Source organism: Diadema antillarum, unplaced genomic scaffold (assembly GCF_040938485.1).
Source record: "Diadema antillarum isolate AM-2024a unplaced genomic scaffold, OU_Dant_1.0 seq00000166_RagTag, whole genome shotgun sequence".
Classification (NCBI taxonomy): domain Eukaryota; kingdom Metazoa; phylum Echinodermata; class Echinoidea; order Diadematoida; family Diadematidae; genus Diadema; species Diadema antillarum.
Genome location: NW_027271236.1, coordinates 2,062,501 through 2,079,442, shown reverse-complemented (window position 1 = coordinate 2,079,442; position 16,942 = coordinate 2,062,501). Strand labels below are relative to the sequence as shown.

General features: G+C 37.4%; 1 protein-coding gene across 1 annotated transcript in view; it reads left to right on the top strand.

The window, feature by feature from the left end:
- Nucleotides 1-2,642: 2,642 nt before the first annotated feature.
- LOC139728133 (cystinosin-like) overlaps nt 2,643-16,942 on the top strand; it is a 19,447-nt gene continuing 5,147 nt past the window's right edge. Inside the window, exons 1-5 of the mRNA XM_071639093.1 lie at nt 2,643-2,898; nt 4,421-4,527; nt 5,173-5,313; nt 13,608-13,707; nt 15,395-15,514. Of these exons, the coding sequence (XP_071495194.1) occupies nt 2,695-2,898; nt 4,421-4,527; nt 5,173-5,313; nt 13,608-13,707; nt 15,395-15,514 (672 nt within the window). The 5' untranslated portion in view covers nt 2,643-2,694. The remainder of the gene's footprint in view (nt 2,899-4,420; nt 4,528-5,172; nt 5,314-13,607; nt 13,708-15,394; nt 15,515-16,942) is intronic.

Here is a 16,942-nt window from a genome sequence, read left to right as displayed (position 1 = left end):
TATGTGACGTGAATTTCATTGAAAAACTTCATTCCATTAATGAGATATGATTGAGAATGTGTTTTCATATAATGACGTCATAGTGACGTCACGGTCGACTGATCACTTTGATTTTAGTTCGATTGCCGTCTTTGGGACACGATACATACATGGTATAAGTTTGAACTTGATAGGCATAGTACTTTCTGAGCTAACCTCTGCACAACTTTTGGGGAGAAATAAAGAAAGAAGAAGAAGAAGAAGAAGAAGAAAGAATCCGTACAGATACAATAGGTGATCCGAGAGGATACTCGGATCACCTAATTACGACCATCAATGGGTTACTATTGGGCGAATAGCCCCCCTCACCCTAGCCGCACTAAATTTACATTGGTACACTACCAAGACGGCGCTTCAGTAAGTTCAGTTCTTTCTACAACTTACGACTCGACTCGGTAAACTACCACTACAAATACAAGTACATTTGTAGGCCTAAACTTTAAAGATAATATAAAGACTTAAGTTTTGGTACCTCAAAAGTTTCCCTGAGTTTCCTTGTCTTAGTTTGTGTTTCAGGTTAAAGTACCTTTCATATGTGAGACTTACTCGCCCCAAAGTGCTCTCATGTCTTAGTAATCATGCAATAATGGTTTCATACCAGAGCAGACCGGGCTCTGAAAAATTCGAACGAGCCGTTGGTTTGACTCGACGCGGTACCGCGACAATCAATGACAATATACACGTATTGCACGAAACCAGGCATTATGCATGATTACTAAGACATGAGAGCACTTTGGGGCGAGTAAGTCTCACAGTGTTTAATAGTTATATGAAAGGTACTTTAACCTGAAACACAAACTAAGACAAGGAAACTCAGGGAAACTTTTGAGGTACCAAAACTTTCATCTTTAACTTTATTAGCTAAACATACAAGTACTGACTGGTAATGACTGTCTTAAATTACTGGTATATTATCATTACGAGTAGGAGAGGTCTATAAGCTGACTATCACAGCAGGCCCTGTTGCTGTAAATTACATGAGTGTCATGGCTTCTATGTCTGGTCGGGATCGCTGTATATACAGAGACTCCAACTCTCCCGTTTTCGACGGGAGATCTCCCGAAAACTCCCGAAAACCAATTTTTGCAAAATCTCCCGTTCTCCCTCTTGAGATTTAATTTCTCCCGCCCTGGCTCTGTGTCTCCCGTTGGAAAGGATTTCTTACTTATTGCTTTTGTATGTTGAAAAAAAAAAGCCTTTAATAGCACCAGAGAGCATCAAGAACCCTAGGAACTTCGCGCTTCACACACATCAACTTGGAGTCTCCCGTTTGCTAGGGGTTTCAGGCGGGAGAATCTCCAGATCAGAAGGTGCTTTGGGTTGGAGTCTATAGGCCCCTACTGTACATTGTACATAAAGAAAGTACGAGTACGGCCACGAGTAGGCTATTTTTACATGTTGTAGTCATAGATCTGTAAACTTAGTTACTTGCTTATTACTAATTGATACAAGGTAAACTTTATGTTACACAGAATAATATGTCTGTCTGACTATGGAAGAGTCTTAAATTTAAGTTACATTTTTTTTGGAACACTATTTTTTTATCATTATTATTATTATTATTTTTTTTTTTTTTGCTTTTACAGCTCTCCTAGAGCTGTATAGGAGGGGATTCTGTGAAGTCAGACCCAGTCTCCACCGAACATCCCCATCGACAAGATTTGTTAGACCAATCTTTTGGTCAATTTGCTTACGGGTAGTTGTAGGAGGATTGGCATATTAGTGAATTCTGAAGTAGGCCCCACCACTGTTTGTCTGTTTACCTAGCGAACTTGTTAAGTTTTCTAGAATATACCAATTCACTAGATTCTGTCTGTTTACATCCACCCTCTGTAACTTACAAGCAGATATGAATTTTGTTTCTTTCCAGAGGACTTCAAGGGACTTCACGTTTCATGTTTGAGAGCAGTGCAGGATGTTGTTATTGATCGGATTGAGACATTTAATACAGTACACTCTAGTCTTTCTATATCGCATCAAACTTTGGTCTACAAGATAATACATGTAGTTTAATTAATACAGTAAGTGTAGTCCGTACCCCTTTTTGCTCCACTGTATACTTAAAAATGTATATTACTGATATTTACTGATTGTACATAGTCTAGGTCTAGATTCTAGATGAAGTCAAACTTTAACAGAAATAGTCAAACAGGATATTTTTCAAAAAAAGATTTACTCACCGGATCATGTGCCCTCCTCTCAAGTAGCTACATTCCTTTAATCAAACTCCAAAGTGTGCACTTAACTACATTAACTTTAATTTCCATGCTAAACCCTTTCCCATGCTACAGAAATTTCAGATACAGTAATGGTCCTCATTAGAGGAGTGGTGTTTGTATTATGCCTTAGAAGGAAGTTCCATGCTTTGAATGGCATGTATTGTTAGCACAGATAATATGTTGACTCCAGATGGTAATTATTGCAGTTTATAACAATCTTACAATGTACAATTGTACATCAATTCCCACTTCTTCACCTACATACATGTAATGTGTAGATCTGTGTCGTGTATAAGATATCCTGCCATTTTGTCAGATTTCTTTTTTTTAATCATCTTTTGTTTTGTTTTGTTTTGTTTTTTGTTTCCCATGATACAGCTTTTATAGGTGATTATAAAGCTAGCCCCTAGAGTGACAAGCTTCAGCACCAAGCACCATGGAGAAGCTTACAACATGCTTGTTGACTCTTTGGCTGGTTAACTTATCTTTGGGGAGCAGCATTGAGCTGAGCACTCAGTCTCTTACACTAGAGTGTGGCAAGAATGGATCATTCACCATTACTCCACTCCGTACACTCAACGAATCAGTGACCATCAATCTCTTTACTGATCAACCTGATATTGTTCACATTCCTGATGAGGTATGTTGGCATGATTTTTGTACATCGAAGATGTCACTAAAATTTGTTTTGTCGATTGATGTTTCCATGCTGCAAAAAAGAAAAGGTGATTGTTGTATATTGTCTAATTACATTTTATAAGGGATGATATAGTTTTGGTTGAGATGAGGATTCAGGTCTAACTTTTTGCAAAATGATTACGAACCACTAATAAGTCCTATATGAGATATGAAAGAGCATGCAATTCTAAGAGGAATAAAAAGTTTACATGATGAAAATTGTTGTTGAAATGGCTGAGAAATGACAAAGATGATGATGATAATGATGAAACAGCATTTACATAGCGCCATTTATCTGTGGAGACATTCAAAAGTGCACGGCGCCCATAAATATGTCACACTTCATTCACAAAGTTGCTGGAAAAGATAAGTCTTCAGTTCAGACTTGAAGGTATTGAGGCTATTCAGGCTGAGATTTCCAAAAACAAACCATAGCAAAGTGGTCTTAAAAGGTGGTTCCCACCTTTCATTAGGACCTCTTTGTTTTTAGCTGTCTCAACCATTTCAAAACTGATTTCCATCAAACAACTTTCAGTTTCTTGTAGAATTGTATGCTCTCTATTGTGTCATATAAATGGTTTGTAATTGCTTTGCAAGAACTTCAAACTTGAATCCCCATCTCAACCGAGACTGTACCTTCCCTTTAAAACCATGATTATGAAATACTGTAGAAGAAACTTTCTCTTGATATATTTAGCTGAGAGAAAACAGACGTCATGTTGAAAGTGAATGATTTGAAAGCATTAATTAGAAGAAGAGATGGGTATGGCCTTCCAGGAAAATTGAGACGATTGCCAAGTCCTTGTGAGAAAATATTACTTAGTGTGAAAACAATAAGTGTACCCGACCCCTTTGATGGTGCTAAATCTTGCTGCAACCACTGGGTATCCTGTACTCTGGTAGGTTGGAAATGTGTCTTCAAAATCTAGGTCAAAGTAACAATTGTATACTTTGACTTAATTGATGCCTCTTATACCTCTTGGCAAATTGAGGCACAGCTGGAAATGTATGGCAAGGTTCATGTCACATGAGATAATTCTATTTGGTTTAATGCAAGGTACACAACTTTACAAGTGCTTATAAACCTTACTATGCACATCCCTGTCACTGTACAGAAGTCATGACAGGGTCACTGTGTCTTTTCTGGCTAGTGCTTACCCAAAATACTGGCGTCTTGCTTTTGTGTGCAACAGCTCGGTACAGTGTTCATGTGATCGTGTACATGCATAGAAAATTGTACGTCCAGATTCTGATTTGTTATCACTTTCTTTACAATACATAGCCACAATCAAGGGCAATTAAATTTGAAAACTATTCAAAGTAAAAGCATGGGAAAGGCTTATTATGGGAAATATTGCCCTTTATTCACTTACTTACAAAGTGTGCTCTTTTGACACTCCACATATATGTCGATGTGAATAATATACATGTATCATTCTTTGAGACTTTTCTCTAATAAGTATGTAATGTATGATACCATGCAGGTTGTTTTAAAGGAAAACAGCTCTAAGCCAGTGACTGTGGACTTGGCCAGTCAAAGTGTGGGTTTGTGTCACATCTTGATGAACACAACATCTACAGAGCTGGGAAAGTGAGTCTTTGACAGTTTGACTTATACTTCTAATAAGAATTGAAAGAGAGTGATTTAGTCTTGAAGCAGAGAAGAAATCCCTCAAATGTCATGTTTGTGAACTTTGTCAAAATTCCACCAGTTTCCTCTCTTTCATTTTACTCTTTCAATTGACTGGAATCAAAGTTGTGATGTAGGTTGTGTACACTGTAGATGTATGTATGTAATTCCTCTGTTGTTTTGGAAATCTTGCCTACACCCTGAAGCATTTATACTACTGGTCAATGAAAATTACCCATTGGCCTGTAAGCAGTGATGTGTGTAGTATTGTAATAATACTGATACCTAACTTTTCAATTCATCAACTTTTTGACTTGTAAGCTTGTCAGCAAAACCAGTATAGGCTCTGCAAAATGTGTAGGTCCTCTAGTACACTGTAGCTTGTACTTTCTCTCTTTGATTTCAAATATGTTTAGTTGTCACAATTGTGAAAACATACATGCAAGACATCAAGAAAAGTGACTGTGTAGTAGTTGGAAACAAATTTCCAAAGTATTTTGACAAGTTGCCAATAGAGAGTCGCCCAAGGATGATCAGCAGATTTGCCCAAACATTGTCCAGGTTTCTCTATGATATCTGGTTTGTGTGCTGTTTATTTCCACCCAGCTTGACCGACAAATATGTGGAGGTGAGCATTGTCCACAGCAGTGCATTGTCTATCATCATTATCGTGATTGGCTGGATCTACTTTGTGGCCTGGTCAATCTCCTTCTACCCTCAGGTCATTCTAAACTTCACAAGAAAGAGGTGAGATACACACCCTACAAAATATGACACACAGGTCTAGAGTAATCACACGTGAGGTGATTGTAAAAGGGAACCCAAACCAAAGAGCAATGTGGATTGAGTGAAAGCAGCAATATTAGTAGAACACATCAGTGAAAGTTTGAGGAAAATCGGACAATTGATGCAAAAGTTATGAATTTGTAAAGTTTGGGTGTTGAAACCACTGGATGAGGAGACTACTAGAGGTTATGACGTATGAGTGGACAACAACATAAAGAAAATAAAATGAAAATTCCACAAAAATTCACTTTTCTCTCATTATGAAAGAGCACTGGACTAACCGCTTTCAGAAAGCAGGGGGATATAATTGCTACGCTTAATATATGTCAGTATCAAGTTGATGGAATGTGTAATTTGCATGAAAAACAATTTTTTTTGTGTGTGGAATTCCCTTTATATTGTTGTCCACTCATACATCATAACCTCTAGTAGTCTCCTCATCCAGCGGTTCCAACACCAAAACTTTAAAAATTCGAAACTTTTGCATTGATTGTCTGATTTTCTTCAAACCTTCACTGATGTGTTCTTCTAATGTTGCTGCTTTCACTCAATTGACATTACTCTATGGGTTTGGGTTCCCTTTAAGTTTGCCTTTTCCTCCCCTGGCAACCAGTGTTTGCACATAGAATCACCAAAATCTTTGTGTCATGTAATGTGATTTTCTGTTTGTATTCTGTCTTGAAATGCCAAAATATTTAATAAGTATTGTGCATGTCAGGAGTTGAATTGTGCCGACTCTCCAGTTTTGTAACGTCTGTTGAGATGAAGGTATTTAAATGTAATTAATGTTGAACTACTGTGTACACCCAATATTTTGAAAGGTTTTTATTTTTCAGGTGCTATTCGCAAAATTAAAGACACATGCAAATATTGACTCTGATCCTGATATGAATTTGACGTACACATGTATGTGCATTTCTCTGTTCAGTACAGTACTCCACGATTGTGAATTTAACCTCTTGCAAAATCGTCAGGAAGTCCTAATTTGCAAAAATTTAGACTCGCTATTAATATATGGCATATACAGTAGTTCTTCACCCTCACTATACTTCAGTATTATTTGAATGCTGAATGTGCAGTGACTTCACTAGCCCTTCATGACTAGTGTTTATTAACCTGCTCCATAATCAGTACTGAAATCCCCACACACATACATTGCTGTAATACACATTCCACCAGGTTTCCGTAAGGAACGGGTTAAGTTCCCAGTTTCTATGACTGAGACCATCTCACTGACATGTAATCACTAGTTGTGTGACAGTGTGCTGTGATTTGTTGCTTGCAATATTAACTAGAAATCATCTACAAATCTGCCACAGAACCCTTCCCCTCCCCCAACCCCCATTGATTGCATACCAGTAGGGGCTATTTCACACACCTCTCATCCAAGGTCAGTACTCAAGACACAAAAATGTGCCACCCCCATACTGTGTTTTTGAGCCAGCTGATATGTAAGTGGACTGGGGACTAGCTAGAATTGTGTTTCACCAATCCTTACGGCCTCCCAAGAACCACTGCTTGACCATGAATGCTTGGAGGCACCATTTAACAATGTTTACATTTTAGAAACCTTAGCCACATAGTCAGGACACTACTAGTCTGAAAATGAAGCTGAGAAAAATCTACCACAAGACAACCACTAAATGCTTAAAAAGGTGTTAAAATCTGTCAGTGTCTAATTTAACTATACTCAAGTTTCCCAGGAGATATAAGAAAGAGATTAAACCATATCAGAAACACTTTACTACAATTTGTATTTTGATGATATCTGTTCAGGGATATGTTGATAACAACAGCATGATTTTCAAAAACTTGAATACACTCAATTATTAACCATTTCACAGGGGTGGATCCAGGAATTCCATAAAGGAGAGGCGGCTTTACAAAATTAAAGGGGTGCGCATGACCCCCCCCCCCCCCCCCCCCGTTTTTCTCTTTTATTTCTTTTGTTTTAACAAAAAATAAAGAGGGGGCGCGCACCCGGTGCAGCCCCCTCTGGATCTGTCACTGTTTCAACATCATTTGAAAGTCAGTTGGCAACAATAGTCTCTAATCTTTAAAAACCTGTCCAAGTCTAGTCTTGGGATTTGATGAATACAGCTCCAAATGGTTTCAACTTTGGTAACCAATTGGTGACTGAAGAGTGAAATACATTATAGACTATACTGTGTACGAGACTCTTCCCAAATGAATGGTGATGTCCCTTGGAGGGATTTTCTTTCAGCAGGGGCTGTGTTACATTTAAATTGAAATCAACCTACATTGTAACATCCAAAAGTCATCACACACACTGAAATAAATCAGTGTGCTATTAAGGATGGCAAGATAGTGAACAATAGATACAATTTGTGGAAGTCATGAATAAAAGGTATTGCAGTTCACATTGTATTGGCACTTGAAAATGGTATTGTTTTGCTGGTTTGCATCCACATGGGTTAGATCAAGGTGTATCTTCTTTGGCAATCCAAACAAAGCAGTGAAATGTTGTGTCTGTCCATGAAAACTAAACACTTTCTCCTTTACCATTTTTACACAAATGGAGAGCTTGTCATTTGAATTATGATTCTAGTGATGAATCACAAGAATCTTCATTCTAATTTATTTTGGCCATGTGTGCACAAAGTAGAATCAGTGAGGGTAATTTGAATTGCACAATTCACAGTATGGTCTGAAGGTTCTTTCCAGTGACAATTCTCCAGAATGACGCAGCAAAACAGTTGTGTACAGAATGAACTCCAAATCTTGTTTTATGGAGCGTAGCTCACAATGACCTTTTGACCATTTCCAGAAAAAAAAAAAAAAAAATTGAGCGTCTATCCAATACAAACACATTCAGCATCATAGACTTCATTTTCTCTGCAGTCCACTAAGGTGTTACAAAACAACATTTTTACCTTTGTGGGCACCATCATCATCATCATTCCCATCAAAATTGTGTGCTTCCATTTATAACACTCATTGATTTACCATAGAGCTGGTATGTTTTACTGCGTAAACTTCTAAGCTATTTTTTTTTTATTGTATTGTTATCAAATTATGTTTGTTAGTTTTGTTTGCATTATTCCAGAGAGGCATCATTTTCCTAAAGTACTCTTTACACCATCATGTGGCATAAAAGTCATTACCCCACCATGATTTTCCCTAAGTTTGAACAGTTAGTGTTAAAAGACAGAAATCTTGGATACAGCAACATGATTCATTAGTAATTGTCCTGTCATAATCACACTGGTTTATGCACTACCATATGGTTAAGTACTGGACATATTGTGCAGAGTGCTGTTGATGTATTCCCTATTTGTAAAATCTTCTTCAGAGTCAAATGTCACAACTAGTCTCTGCCATAAAACTTAACATCTAACAATATATTAGGTTTCCAGGTGAGGTTTATACTCTCTAGTAAACACTGAATACACAACATCTCCTTTAATTTCTAAGTTACAGTTTTGTCTCTTTAAAGGGGAATTTGCCTAAAGCCTGGTGTGTAAATTCAGTGAATGCAGAAATATCAACAGAATACATTGGTGAAATTTAAGGAAAAACCAGATGATCTCTTCCAGAGTGATTAGTTTTTGGACAGATCCATGTGTCATCTCTGCTACAGTAGATGGATATGCAGTAACAGTTTGCAATGTCATGATATTACAACAGAACAAAGACAATATTCTTCTAAAGAAACTTTCAGATGTTTTCATTTTTCTAACATAATGAAAAAAACTCCATAGCTTACATCCTTTAGAAGACAGGAGACATGATATTACCCTTGACATATGTCAGTAAAAAGTAAAGAATACAATTGTATGTGTATTTTTTGTGTTTGTGTGTCTGTGTGTAAAATGACAGTTTGCCAATTGTCTGGCTGTACCTTTAGAATGACTTTGGTTGCTGGCAGGTAACAAACTTTGGCAAGAATTTCTCAAGTTAAAGACCTGTGGAGAACTTGATTTGTAATAGATACTGTTTGTATGATGGTGGGAGGGGCTATACTTATAGAATGGAGTTGTGGGTGACAGTCTATTGCTTTGGGTGGCTGTTTGCATTCCCACTTTTTCGTATCATGTGAGCCATTTCAAACACAGCTGCATGTCATAAACATATGTACATGTACATTGTATCTCATGTTACTCCATAGAGACTTACTTATGTGCTGCAGTCATATTACAGAGAATGAATTATGGCTTGACCTTTATAAGGGGATTATCAGGTGCACACTAGGAACATGTTTTTCTGTGCTTAATGAGTGTAGAATTTTTCAGGATGAATACATACTGAATGATATGTGCCTGTCTCTCATGTAGTATATTGCAGCAATTCTAACAACAACCTTGTACACGTGTGTGATCCTAGAAATCATTAAGATGTCATGTATTAAGGTGACTTAGGCACTCCAAGTTTCTGTTTGAACAAATGATCGTGTAATAATGGGATATTAGTCTGTGCTAGTGAGTGCATGAAAACTGTGTTTCAAATTCCAATGTGTGTAAATCAGCAGTTGATCACTGTCCTTCTAATGCCATGGGAAATTTGGCTCCAACAAGTGAAATACAGCTACTCTGCAGGCTGGTCATGTCATAGTATACATTAGACCACCAGTAACATTATCATCGTAAAGCACTGGTCCTCTGGGGCCATGGTATCCTGAAATCTTGATTGCGAGGTCCAGCTACACACAGCATACTTTCAGTTCTAGTCCTGGCCAATTATAATCATCATTGTGATAATAATACATTTTCTGATGTGCACTCTCTGACAATTTGTCAGTCAAGGCGCTACAATGTTACATAATTACTCAACAACATTAGATTATAACATGAGTCAAGTACCGGTAAATAAGTGAAGTAAGTAAAGAAAACCAGCAGAACCACTTATATAAATGTACATACAAATTGTAAATGTAAATTAGGATGTCTGGTACAGATGGTACTTGAGATTTGACTGAAAATCACTAAAGTGTGTAGTTACAGTGCAATTCCACACCATACATGCTCAAGTTGACTGTTCTCAAAGTAGAATAAAACCAGGTGAATAAAATGATAGAATTGCCATCAAAATGGACATAAAGTGAGAAAGTTGTGGAATTTTAAAATTTTACGTCATATTTAAGTTTTGCATCTTTTCACCAAATACATGTAAAATTGAAGAGGATATGAGGGCATTTCCTTACAACTTGCGCATTGGTTTAGATGTTCATTAAAAATATCGTAATGATTGCGGCTGATTGATAACTTGCCCTTCATCAATGAAGATAAACACCAATTATACAGCATTTTAGTAGTAGCCAAGAAAAAAAAGTAATGAACATACATACAGTCTGTACTGGTGCAGATCTTGAACCAACAACCTTCGCGATTGCCATTCAAATCTATTCAAATCAATAAATCTGCTGTCAAGCTGTTTTAATTGCAATTCCCCATACAATGATGAAAACAACACTGATTACTCAATTTATTAGTAGTTGATGATGATGATGATGATGATGATGATAATGATAATGATAATAATAGTAGTAGTATTAATAGTAATGATAATGATAATAACATTAATGATAATAATAGCAATGATAATGATAATAATTATTATTGTCATCATCATCATCATCATTATTACTATTATTATTATTACCATTTAGCAAGTTTTCATACAGCACATTTCAGACTTGAAAAGAATTTCAGTGTGCTTTATAAAACAAATTATAACATAATACAAAAATTACAATTCCAAGTACAACAGATTACTCTGCAGTACACAATTTTTTTACATACGTACACATGATAAGAATCATAGGCAGGTTGGATTTAAACCAATAACCTCCTTATTACAAGAGTGTCCTATTGTTTCCCTCTTCCTGTGTGACAGTTTAATTGCAATAGGATGAGTTTCATATTGTTTTTGATCAAATCATTCTGTCATCAATTGCTCACAAAGGATGCAGTTGAAATGCCAATAGATACTTTTAAGCTGAAATTGCAGTCATATTGGCTGTTGAAAATTCCCTGGAAGATTTAAGCATGATTTAAGTCTGATGAATACAGTCAGATTGTTCCACGTTCAGATGATCATATAAATGCTGAAGGGGTAGACAAATGATATGATTCTTACTATGAAATAATTAGTTACCTCTGCCAAGAAGGTTATGTTTAGGTCAGCATTTGTGTATGTCAGCATTTGTTTGTTGTTTGTTTGTTTGTCTGTCTGCAAAATTACTCAAAAAGTGGATTTGGGTAAAGCTTACAGGAAAAGTTGATAATGATACAAGGAACAGATGATTAAATTTTGGTAGTGATCCTGATAAATGTCTGGATCACAGATACATTGTACTTTTTTGGGGGGAGGATTATCATTGGCAAATAAGGCTAACAAATGAGGGAGTTCAAGCTGCACATATCTGAGGGAAACATACAGTGTACATGCACTGAGCGCACGCTTGAGGTGCAGCGTGCAGCTAGCAGCATCTTACTGCTGATGGCTTATGCCAAACAGTAGGGTCACGGTGTGGCACAGTGCAGCTCACTTGGTTGAAATTAGCCAAAAAAGGTGTATGATGTCTTCAAAGGGACACATCAAAAAAGAGTCCATAGCAAAATATATACAATAGTCCATATAGAATTCATTAGAAAAATGAAATTATGTGGAATTCTTTATGTATTTGTTTATTACACTTGACATCACAAAATGTACATTGTAGTTTTCTCATATAGCAATGGTGGCACAGAAACTTCAAAAGCCTATAACATTTCCACAGATTGCAAGTTATGGATAGGTCCATGGTTACATTTAGCATGTGAGTTCAGAATTGGTGATGGCTACCTAGCAGGTGGATGGTAAGACACATACCCCTTGTTCAGACGCAAGCCAGTTTATACTAAAACTCGATAAAGAAACGATGTGTAAAGAATCATCGTAGGCCTATAGCCGACTGACCATTCAGACGCTAATCTCAACTGTTCTGGAAAATGTCATAATGATGCGCAGTTTCTCACTGCACATGTTGTTATAGTCATGAGTGACATGTATACCAAGGAGGTTCGAGAGATGGAGTTACAACTGATTATAATTATTCAATCAGCTGTCAGTTTTCTATGGATGGACAAAAGAATTCCACAGGTGCATTTGTGCCTTTGATGTTCGATGCTTGAAGCCGCCATCTTTCTGAGCAATCTGAAGATTCATTTTTAACGCTAACATAATATGGGGTATATGCTGCTCGTTTATATAAAATGCAATGAAATTTCACCTTAAAGCATATAAAACAAAAGTCAATTCCGTTCGAAAATATGTGCAAAAGTGTAAATCTGAGGTGTATTTTGTGAAAGTATTTGAAATTTTACCCTCATGGAAAGCCGGTTTTATCACTTTTCTCCTTATTTCCGCCAAATGAAACTAATATGGTATCATCTTCAGGTATATTTCTTTATAAATTAATATGTCAGATTAGCGTACAGACACGTACAGTCGAGTAATTTTGATATCTAGTTCAGCAATATTTGAGCAATTTCTATTCGCGTACCCCCCTGCCTTTACCATTGTCTACTGCCCATCGTTTGTAAGTAGGGATAGCAAAAAGTAATTACCATCACAAAGACATATCTTCCTTGGAAAGTGGCTGGTGGTTATGCAATGAGACACGAGTCAATTGTCTTCGCATCTGAACGGCAGATCCAGTTTGACACATACTTCTCATATTTTTGAGTGGCGGCTTCGAGCATGGGATCAAAGCGAATAAGACTGTTGTGACTCCATTTCTCGAACCTCCTTGGGTATACATTGTAGGGTCACCTTTTGTGCGCGCTCCCATTATACATGCCCCGCCCAGTTATACCGTTCTATGGTCTCCATACGTTCAGACGCACAATGGACACGAAGGAATGCTGATTCATTATTGAGTTCTACACTGTAGTTCGAAACGATGCTCTGAGCGTTGTTTGGCTATATGTCGTTTTGTTATACATTGTTTCGTTAGTCAGCGTTCAGACGTATAAATTCATTGTATAGCTATGCCGTTTTGGTATAACTACGATGTATACTATTCTAGTATATTTTTGCATCTGAACATCCTGATAGAAAAGGGGTGTAATTTGTGTGACCACCCAATCCTTGCCACCATTGGAGCAGGCAGGAATGTATGATGTGATTGTAATATGTATTCATTGAAGGTCCATGATATGAGAGAGAGAGATTGCTCCTGGCCATTCTTTCAATCAAACTGGAACAAAGTTTACCTCTTGCCCAATTGGTGTCTTGCTTTCTCCATCTTGCAGTGTTGTCGGATTGAATTTTGATTTCCTGGCGTACAACCTGACGGGATTCTTTGCTTATGGTGTCTTTAATGTCGGCATGTTTTGGGTTGAGCCACTAAAGGTACGTATAATACAAACATCACATGCAACTTTAAGCAATTTGATTTATCATTTCATATATCTTTAGGCTTATAAAGCAAAGTACTTTACTCCCACATTATGTGAGGTTCTGATGGATTATAACGAGACTGCAATGTTTTATTGATTTGAAGTCCAGATGTTACTGATATCACACTATTGATAGATTCTGAGTTTACAGTAGCTTTGAGTATTTGTGTTATAGTTCAATACTAGGCGTATCACATGACGGGGTCACATGACGTCCTTGATGCTGAGTAGAGGAAATGTTGTGAGTGAGTCACCTGTTACCACTAATGGTAGCAGTCTGCTTTGCAATGCTCTTTTTACCCCTTTTTATTTGGACAAAATTTTATTGCTCATAGCTTCGTGTATGAATTGGAAAGGATAGGCCTGATTATGAGATCCCTGAAATTTTATGAAGTTATAATAGAATATAGAGACATTGTTCTTTTTCTTTTATATTATACATGATTACATGTCCATGACTTTTGTTTCTTTTTTCTCACATCAGTTTTCAAAAGAACAAGGATTGGATAAAAATGAATGTTTTGAAAATTTTTATACTTGACAGTTTTTATTAAGCCAAGACTAGTGCATGGTGCCAAGTCAACCTTTCATTTAAAAAAGAAGAGGATAGAGTTCGGGTTTTTTAAAAGGCGAATGATGCAAAAGGAAGTACAAGCAGTTAGCACCCACTCACTGTCGGTTTACTTCCTGTGCCATTAAAAGTACGTCTACCTACCACGACTACACAATATGAGATTCTGACAAATTAAAACTTTGTTGCCCTGTTCATTTCATGGCATAGTCAGTTCATGCATACAGCAGTCTAAATATGTCAGCAGCTTATTACATGTACATTGGGACAGTGAAAATTGCGCACATATGTATGCAATGCCCCTAGCAGCTAGAAGTTAGTTTCAGGCAAGTGGATTAGCAATATTCCTGAATGTGTAACATGTCATACATTTGCCCTCTTGTATTTTAATGTGAATAGAAATCAATGTGTAATGTCCTGATGTTTGTAGTTTTCATTTTCTTCCACAATGACCATAGAGGTGTATATTGTATGCAATTGAAATGTACCATAAAACCATTAATTTTTACGTGCATAAAATTTTAGCAAATATCAGGAGCCAAGATTTGTGAAATTAAAATACACAGGAAAATTATTCTCTACACTTCAGAGGTGGATCCAGAAATTCCGTAAAAGGGGAGCGCCTTTACAAAATTAAGGGGGGTGCATGTGCCCCCCATTTTTTCTCTTTATTTCTTTTGTTTTAACGAAAAATGAAGGGGGACACGCGACCGGTGCGCCCCTTCCTGGATCCGCCAACATACTGCACTTGGCACTTTAATGCCAGTGACAATTAACAAAAATTTTGTGCCTCGAAGAAGGCAGCCAGCTCCAATTTGCAAAAATTTCAAGCCACAAATATTTCTGGTTTTACAGTTTGTGTGCATTGAATGTTGGGATATCTGATAAGTACAAATAACCCAACATATATGTCTATATTTTAGTTATTTGTACTTACCTAAACTTCAGCTTCCTTCAAAATGACACAATTATTTGATCAAGCATGTTGTAAAGACTGCAAAGCCCTATTACATCCTGAAAATATATCACACATCTCCTGACACACTGTCTGTCTTCATGTTTTACTCAGGATGCCTACAAAGATAAAAACCCGTATGGAGTAAACCCAGTTCTACTGAACGATGTCATCTTTACCCTCCATGCATTCTTCATCACAGCCGTTACCATCTTCCAATGTTTAATCTACGAGGTGAGATATTTCCATAAAGCTTCCATGATATGTGAAGTATTTAAGGGTGTGTCCTAACTTTATAGTCTCTCTCACCTACTGCAAAGTAGAATGTTGGAATTGTGACACCAAAGGTTTTCAAAGTACGGCAGATATAAAGTGGAGCCACATACTGCATATTGGTGTTAAGTTTTTAATGTGATTGCATGCTTGTTTCTATATGAACTACTGTATAAGCTGTTACTTTCATGAGGGTTGAATTTTCGTGAATTTTGCGAATCACTGTTGGACCGCGAATTTAACAACACTTGAAAGTGTCGCCATGTGCTAGTGATAGTGGACTTACAATAGCCTCAGTGTCATTTGCGAAAACAATATCTCGCGAAAATGTCCGTGACCTCCTCATTCGCGAATATATCTGTACGCAAAAATAACAGCTTATATTATTGTGAATTGATGTCATTAGGTTCAGGCAAAGATTGTACACTCTATAAGATGGTCAACTCTCAGAAGTGAAAAGATGCCTCTTGGAATTGTGGGATTTTTAAGAAGTGCGCCACTAGTGTTGAGTGGGGATAGTTTCCATATGAGCTGTACTTTCCCCGATATGTTTGTGTAGGACCAAGACAGGCTAAGACAAGAAAGAAGGAATTTTCTGCAAAGAATTAATGAGTTAAAGCCCAAACAAAGTTCTGGTACGCCTGCAAAAGTTGTCAAATTTCGCTCCCAAATGTGAACGTATGCTTAGGAAATGTGCAGGATAACGATGTTATTACGCCGATATTCGATGGGTAACGACTAAAATGCGAAATATTAACCAAAAAGGTTCAGTCTCAGTACTTACCCGAACGGGGTCAGGCTAAACTCGGACTCGGGGATAACTCGGCTTCGCTTTGACGGCGGGATGAGTTGTAATGGTTGTCCCTCTGATTGTACAGTGTTGTCCTATGGGAGCGGCGTGTATAAACTAGCGCTTTGTGTTCTGGCTACTCGCAGTAATGGTCCGAGTTGTTACAACGCGCGCATCAAAAACCTCTTTTGCGCGCATGCAAAATTAGTGTGCACCTATCAAGCACCTCTAAAACAATCAAAGGCGCTTGATAAACAACAACAAAAACTCCAAAGACCGCGCGTCTCAGCAACTGAGGACCGCGCGCTGTCATTTTTGTTTTGTTTTGTACAGGATTACGTTAGCACGCACTTCCCTGTCCATTCAGTTAGGCCTCATTTGGTATTATGCAGTGGCCAGTAGAATGTGGCGATCACTTACTGCGTGTGAATTGTCTGAAGTAGGGTCGAATTTTTCCCCGAGACCGAGTTAGTCTGGAGCCTTCTGGAATAAAAGTCGGTTTTCCTACTATTATTATTTTTCTCAAAATACTCCAAACCGACTCATCATTCCGGCAAACCGCGTCAGCCAGGTAAGTTTCTTAGTAGACTCTTTCGATA